An 8,303-nucleotide genomic window follows, 5' to 3' on the forward strand; every position below is an offset into this window, starting at 1 on the left:
CTACGAAATGAAATGGCACTAAGCTATCACTCCAGGTTGTCTGGAGCATTTCCGGACGTGTCTTCGCTAGTCATCAGGGCTCAATTCGGAGCAGGACTCGTCACTTAAGATAATTTTACTCCAGTCATTGAGATTTCAGACCTAATAAGCAGGACACCCCTGTAAACGGTCTTGCTGGTGTGCGGAGGAAGGCAATGGCAAACCACCTCCACTAGGACCTTGCCTAGTAAGGCGGCGTGGATCTCCCGCGTCGCTCCCCTACGCTCTGTAAAGAAGTATGGGACTCATCCTCATCATCATCATAATCATCATCATCATCATCATCATCTATAGAGGCCGTCCCATCTATACAGGGCGTTTAGGTAAGAGCGTGCAAAAATCTAACAGAGCATAAAGAATGCTACACTGACAATATGAGTTAGGGAACATGGGGTCGGAGAAGCCAGTTTAAGGAGATACGGAAGTAAATTTGTCTACCGATTTGTCTAGCATTACTGTTTTCCAGCTTATTTACAACTAACATGCGTACAAGTTTACATGTACTGTGATGTTTATTTACATGTACACTCTTTATTTCCTGTAGGGAGACAAGGAGGACGAGCCTGATTACTAGGAAGTCATGAAGCGGGATTTGTTTACTTTATTTGTCCATCAACGACAGACCCATTCATTACTCAATGTTGTTCGGAGACGTACAGTACAATACGATGGAGCAGTTCCGCTACAGTTTCGCAGAACTCACTGATTTGCTCTCGCTGCTGAAGGGCCGTACAGGGAACTATGTCCTAACAAACAGCATCCGTCCCGATGAACGTTTAATTCTTTCGATCGACAAATGTGGGAGACTGGTTCATTGGAAAGAGGAAACGGGGGACCTGGCAACATGAGGCCACACCAGCGATATTTGTCAGCGTGCGTCAGAATCTAGTTCGACGATGTCATGCTTGCATGGTGGTTGATGGCCGTCAGTTTCAGCACATTTTGTAAGATACAGTACAAATGGTACATTCATTGTGTCAATGCCGGTATTTACAGTTAACTGTAACTAAGGTAAATAAAAAAGTACACAGTAATGTGATTTAATTCCTACTACCTCCTTAATCTGGCTTCTTCGACCCCAGGTTCCCTACCTCAAATTGTTCAGCGGAGCATCCTCTGACTCCTGTTAAATTTTTGCAGAAACACCCCGTATACTACTGAACGGCTAATCCGGTTTATGGTGCACTCCCCAGCTGCATGTTGCCTATCTAACGGCAACTAAAATATGATTTTCAGTATTTCGTATAATTGTTGACCAAGTTTAAAAATTTAAAATTATGTTATAATGTACGAATTAAGCGGTATAATCTTATGCTAAACGTTTAACATAATAAGACGAGTATTAGTCAGAAACTGTGTATACGTCTTGAGGCAGCATAACTTACGGCGAACATATTACCCAGACTATACTCATCCAGTATTTGAGAGTGAGAGCACTTAGCAATTCCAACGAACATTAGACCTTTTCTAATCTTTTCCTCTCTCATATGTGACGTGTCGCGGAAGTCATCAGGCGCCAACGCCACCATGCAACACATGTCTGCCAGGCGGGTTGCAGCAAACTCAGCCCCTGCGACAAAACGATTGCACAGACCTGCGAGCCAACAAATTTCAGCCCGTCCCGAAGAGGACGTTTGCGTAAAGCACACACGAAAAACAGGTGACGCGCACAATTGCGACGGGGATCGGTCCTCCTGTGGACCTTTGCTTCATCAATCCTGTCACGTGCGGCCAATGGAATGCAAGAATACCTCCGCGATGCGAGTATTTAGGACCGCGCCAGCCTTGATCCACGCTTGTACTGCTCTGTCTTGTGGACTCGTGGTTGGAATACACTCACACGCCACCTGCAAATGCAGAGACACATCAGGAATTTAGTAAATTCTAAAAAAACTCCAGGACTGGAGCCAGACATGCATTAGACTCAACACTACACTCCCCATTAATTTTCCAAGTACTAGAAAGCATTCCATCGACTCACTTGCACTAAACTCATACCTCAATACTCGCTTCTCCACTATAACCATCTCTTACCAGATAACCTGAGCAAAGCTAACAAAAGCTAACCATTTTGAATTGTATCTCTCTGACATCTCCATACCTGATGACCCTCATTTTGATGACTCACTTTTCTCTACCACTCACAAACATAAAAATACCTCTGCCCCACCCCGGCTTCCAGCAGTTGAGCAACATACCACAAACAGAATGAAATACAACAGTTACAACATACAATACACAACATGTACTCCACAAAAAGCACAACACTTTCTCCACTCACGACAGCATTTCTTATCGACACGTTAAAGAATGCCTGCTTTTCTTTCTAATCTCACTTGCAACTCTTTTCATCACTATCCTACCACTCAACAACGGAAAAAAATCCAAAATCCTGCTTTCCCCCTAACCACACAAACCTCCTACTGATGCATCCTCCTAGTGCCCATCTGCCTCACTTCAAAGATCAGCAAGGTCTTCTAATCCTCCTCTCCTGGCGCATCCATCAACACCTGAACAGCACCACATCCTTCACGTTAACCACTGTGGCTTCCGTTCCAATTTCTCCTCTTATGACCAGCTCCTGCACCTCACCCATCTCCTATCCCAGCAACTCCCATAAAATCGCTATTTTTTCCTCCCTCGGCCTAGAAAAGCCTATGACCAGGTATGGCATTCGTCTCATTTTCAAATGCAGATCTACACCCTTCCAGTTACCTACGTCCATCTTAATTTACTTGGCCCTCCTTTGTCACTATTAACAATACCAATTCCCATATTTTCCATGCCATTACAGGAGTGGCTGAAGGCTCTGTCCTCTCGCCTCTCTTCTACACACCTGATATGCCAAAACCACCCTCATCAGTCCACTTCCTTCAGTATGCTGTGACACTGCTTTCCTTGCACTCCAGAAGTTTCAATGATCCCTCGAAATCCACCTCAATCAGTTTACCTCCTAGTGTAACCAACTGCTCCAAAACCCAAGCAATAATTAAGGGACAAATCACCTGCACCTTCCACCTCCATGACTTCTACCTTACTGTTCATGACCATCCTATCCATGTAACTAATGCACTAAAATATCGTGGACTAATCCTCAACAGGCAGCTAACGTAGAAACTTCACCCTCTAACCAACCAACAGCAATCCCACAATAGACTAAAACTACTAACAGGCTGAACTTGAGATTACACCCCTCCACTATTCTCCACACCTACAAATCCATGATCTGACCCACCCTCTGATTTGCAAATAGTGCATGGATCTCTGTCTCACTGAAGTTCTATAATTCTCTCCAAATCTTCAAACACCATGCACTCCACCTTGCTTTCCACATCTGTTTACCTTCCCCCACATGGAAGCTCTACCATCTTTGAAAATTCCTTTTTCTTGTCACCCACGTTGAACCCCTCTGCATCTCCTATAACATCCGCAAAACTAGATTCCTACAGCTGCAATGTCTCCCGTCTGATCACCAAACCTGGTATGCTGTGATGCCTTCACAAACACATCCATCCTCCCCTACAACTACTCATACTCCAAATCCTATCTCAATGTAACTTCGACCAACTACCAGATAATGAGATCTGCTCTGATATTTATCCCTCCTATCAACTTTAATTCTTCTCCACCTATCTCACTCCACGTCAGGTCCCCTCTCTCTTTTTCCCTCTCCATCTATCCCTACCCCTTTCCTCTTGTAACCACTACCCTCCCCACACACCACTCTACTCCTCACCTTCTGTCTTTCCCACTGTCTATATTCTCCCTATCTGCCTCACCTCCTACCAATCCTCTCCATAGTTTCCCTATATAACAGTCTGTGCCTCTTTACTCACACCCCACAGCCCTATGGAACACATTCTCTCCTCCAACAACACTTATCACCCAGTGCATATCCTTCAGATTTTAACTGAAAGTGCTGTGCTTCGTAGTTTTAATTAGAAGACTTTCACCTTTCTGTGATGCGGTCTTAAGATATTTATATATACATTCGTTTTTTATCTGCGTCTTTGACTTTCAATTTAAAATAGAAAAACAGTCACTAATTTTGTTTCCCCTTCTGTATTTTTTAATTCACTTGGCTGAAGGGCAGAATATTGTTCCGTTGCGAGCCCCCCCCCCCCCCCCCTTCCGCCAACATGGGGCGAGGGAGATGAAATAACAATTAAGGAAATAAACCGGTCCAGGCAGTTGTAGTGGAGCCAGTCAACTGATGTCTTATACCATGAAACGCTCACTGCTTCCGAGCGCATGCCTCCATCGCTTCCAGTGGACAGTACTTAGTTCGGCGACGTACTCCTAAAAATTTTTTGGTAACATTCCTTACTATCAGATTCGTCTGGTGACATTGAAGGGACTTTGAAATTATACCGGTTTTGCCAGAAGTTTCATTCTGAGTTCTCTGAGTGAGAGTACTGTATCATATTACAGAGGAAATCTTTGAGCGTTCCAGACTATTTGAAGGATTGTGTTATCAAGCATACAGTGTACTTTCCATTTAGTCTAAGTTTCTCTAACATGTTATAGAAATTCTTGCACTTGTCTGTGTTGAATTTCAATATTGGTCAAAGGAGACCATTTATGTTAAGTGGAGGAAAATCATTTTGTTAATAAATGGACAGAGTAATTTACTTGTATGTTTCTTTCTGGTTGTGTTTTGAGCCCTCAACACTTCAGATGGTAATGAGGCTTTAAACAAACTTTACATCCAACTGTTATAGGTAGTGCCTCTGTATACGGACATTTTGAGCCATGGTAACCGCTGCAGACCCAGTGGACTCATCATGTGGTGCTGCTTCTGCAGGGGACGCAGCACACTAACCAACACCTTGTGGAGAGGGTCAGGGCGGTCACCCAGTCGACGCCAGTGTTTGCTGGACACCTAGGTCTGCAATACCTGACCGCCACCATTTCGGGAGCTCGACTGGGGAGTGATACCTTGATCGTGTTACATTTCACAAATGGAGCAACATTTTCTCGCCCATGATATCACTAGTGAGATTCAGCAACGCTCTTTCCTGCTGGCCAGCGCTGGCCCTTCCTTATCTAAATTGATACATTGGCTCCACACTAAGGCAGAACCCCATGCTCTCCCTTAGGCCAAATTGAGGTCTAGTTTTCTCGATTACTTTGAATCTCAGGTGTACATGGCCGCAGTGCACAAAAAATTTTTAACTGTCGTAAAATATCTTCTCAGTCTTACAGGGAGTGGATAGCCTGCCTCCAAGGGCTCTCTATTGAGTATCATTTTCAGATGTAAGCAATCCTACGCCTCTTCACTTTTTAGGGACATGGTTCTTGTTCATTCAGCAGATGAAGGGTTATGTCTCGACCTCCTAAAACTCAAATACCTAGATCTGAAGGCACATCTGCCTATCATTCGTACCTTTGAACTATCTTTGCGATCTTCAGCGACTGTGTAAGATCCGCCATGGGTGTTTGCGTCACGTCCAGCTCATGGGAACCCTTCTCTATCTAAACCCGCCCATAAGGCTGACAAGGAACCATCAGGCCCACATTGGTTCCAACACATCCCCTCCTGTAGCCAGTGCTTTGTCAGTCACCTATCACAGCAATGCCGGCAACCAAAGTGTGCTACCTGCAGCAAATCTGGCCATAGGGCCAAAATGTGTCTGTTTTCCACAGCGATGCCTGTTGAGTTGAAGTATGTTGTGTCTCACTGTTGTGTCACTGTTGGCAGTGGAGGACACTGACCCCATTGATATCTCTTTTGTACAATCTTTTCTCCGATCTACTAAAAAGTTGACGTCTGTCTCTGCACTGATTGATGCCATTCTGGTGGACCTGCAGATAGACACCGGCTCCTCTACCACCATTATCGACTGTTCCATGTATCACAAATTGAGGGAACCCTCTTCAACATTTTGACACACCCTTATGTAGTTTTTTGTTCTAGGCGCTCAGTCCGAAACTGCGCGACTGCTACGTTCGCAGGTTCGCATCCTGCCTCGGGCATGGATGTGTGTGATGTCCTTAGGTTAGTTAGCTTTATGTAGTTCTAAGTTCTAGGGGACTGATGACCACAGATGTTAAGTCCCATAGTGCTCAGAGCCATTTTATGTAGTTTTAGTAATGATCTCATCTACATCTCCAGTGCATTTTCGGCCCTGGAACTTCTAACCTTCTTGGTCTGGACCTCTTTAATGTCTTGGGCTTAGAGATTCACAGCCCTAATCCCACTGATAGCGTCATGAACACCGGTTCTTTCACATCAGAGCTTTTTGGAAAATATCAGTTGGTGTTTTCAGCACCTCCTTCCAGGGTCGCTAATTCCAAAGCCTGCTCTGTCCCATTCAGCCTACATGACAGGCTTTGCCACGAACTCCAGCAGCTTCAAGACAAGAGAATTCTCATGCCAATCTCCAACAGCACATTTGTCACCACCATAGTGGTTGTGCAAAAGCTGAACAGTGTTCTCAGGATCTGTGGTGATTTTAATACTATCTCAGTCAGTGATAGACTCCTACCTCATTCCATAACTGGAAGACATTTTGACTAAGCTCACGAGTGGTAAAGTGTTTGCCAAGGTTGATCTCCAGGACTTCTATCTACAGCTGCCATTGGACACTGCTTCTCAGGAAGTGCTCCTCATAAATACTCCCTTTGGCTTGTTTCAGTACAGTCACAATCAGCTGTCGATTAGCATAGCTAGTGCGCCTGCCATTTTTGAGAGATATCTTGAACAGTTATTCCATAATGTTCCAGGAATCCAGGAATGGCAAATCGCTTAGCCAATATCCTGGTGGCCGGAAAGTCTGCCATGGACCGTGCTCGCAACTTTTATGCTCTTTCTTCCATTTTTCATGGTGTTCATTTGCAGTGAAACATTCGACAGTGGGAACACTTGGGACAAGTGTTCAGGGCTCCTGGAATTCGCCATCCCTCTCAGTGCGTCAAAACTATTCAAAAGTTACTGTTATGTAAAGACGGATCACAATCGAAATCAGTACTTGGACAACTTAATTCTTACCACCAATTCATCCCACACACCATGGTGCTGCCTGAACCTTTCCACCATCTGCTTTGCAAGAAAGTCCCATGGACCTGGTCGACACAGTGAGACACAGGGTTTTGAGCTCTATGGCACACACTCTTATAGACCATCTGACTGATTGCCTATGAGCCTTCGATGCCTGTAGACTTGACGTTTGATGCATCAGATTATGGTGGTAGGGATGATCTGGAACGACTGCTCACTTTTGTTTCTAAGACCTTGAATGCCATGCAGCACAGCTACAGTCAGATGGAGAAGGAGGCACTGTATACCATCTTCGGAATTAAAAAGTTTCATGACTACTTCTACAGCCATCTGCTCACACTTCTCACCAACCACAAGCTGCTGCTTCCACTGCTCAAGTCGACTGCTCCAGTCCCCGCCAAGAAGGTGTGCTGCTTGCAATGCAGTGCTCTCTTCCTCTCCAGCAACACATACTCCTATGAGATCCAGTTCCCCTCCGCAGCACATTGTGCTAATGCCAACCTTCTTTCCAGGTTACCCATAGGACAAGACCTGCCCCTTGATGAGGACCTGGAGGTCTGCTTCCATATGGATACAGAGGCAGTCGCCTTGCCTTCCCTGAATATGGAATACATCTGACATCACATAGCCTGGACCCCATCCTCCATCATGTCCTACAATACACCACCAGGGTTGCCCCTCCAACTGCAAGATGCTGCGACATCCTGACCTCCAGGTTTTGGGAGCATCGACAGAAACGTTCAACAATGCAAGACATAAACCTCATCCAGGGCGACAATGACTGGACACACATGGTCATCCCACATGACTTCTATGACTGGGTCTTCGAGCTTCCCCAAGAGGGTCACTGGGGAGAGGTCCTGACTAAGTGGCTGGCATGGCAACACATCTACAGGAGGGGCACAGGCGCCACAATAGCTGACATTCACAACCTGCTCCACATGCAAGAGTCAGCAAGCTGCCCTGGCCAGAAGATATTTTCCATGGCTGATTCCATTTACTATTGGGTCCCACATCCGATTATCCCAGTCCCTTCCATGGTGCCCCTTGGCTCAGAACTATTGATGTCAGCACAAGCTTTCATTTGTGACTTGACCATCCACCTCCTCAACCCAGAAACATTGTAAAAATCTGACTCTTAGTTTTCTATACACAGAGACATAGCATACGATTGTGCGCCTTGGTTACTGTTGACACGAGGAGCGAGCGCTGTCTCTGTCTCAGGAGACTTGTGGTCAGGTGTAGGGAGTCATTTTTCACAGCA

At 45.3% G+C, this 8,303-nt stretch overlaps 1 protein-coding gene across 1 annotated transcript; it reads left to right on the plus strand.

The window, feature by feature from the left end:
• The first annotated feature begins 7,189 nt into the window (after nucleotides 1-7,189).
• Nucleotides 7,190-7,657, plus strand: LOC126199602 (uncharacterized). The gene has a single exon (XM_049936529.1). It carries the CDS (start codon nucleotides 7,190-7,192, stop codon nucleotides 7,655-7,657), a length of 468 nt encoding a protein of 155 aa, XP_049792486.1.
• The last annotated feature ends 646 nt before the right edge of the window (nucleotides 7,658-8,303 follow it).

This window comes from Schistocerca nitens, chromosome 8 (genome assembly GCF_023898315.1).
Source record: "Schistocerca nitens isolate TAMUIC-IGC-003100 chromosome 8, iqSchNite1.1, whole genome shotgun sequence".
NCBI classification, from domain to species: domain Eukaryota; kingdom Metazoa; phylum Arthropoda; class Insecta; order Orthoptera; family Acrididae; genus Schistocerca; species Schistocerca nitens.

Bases quoted from the DNA above. Each gene is read 5' to 3' on its own strand.
- LOC126199602 (XM_049936529.1), top strand. From the start codon at position 7,190: ATGCCTGTAGACTTGACGTTTGATGCATCAGATTATGGTGGTAGGGAT.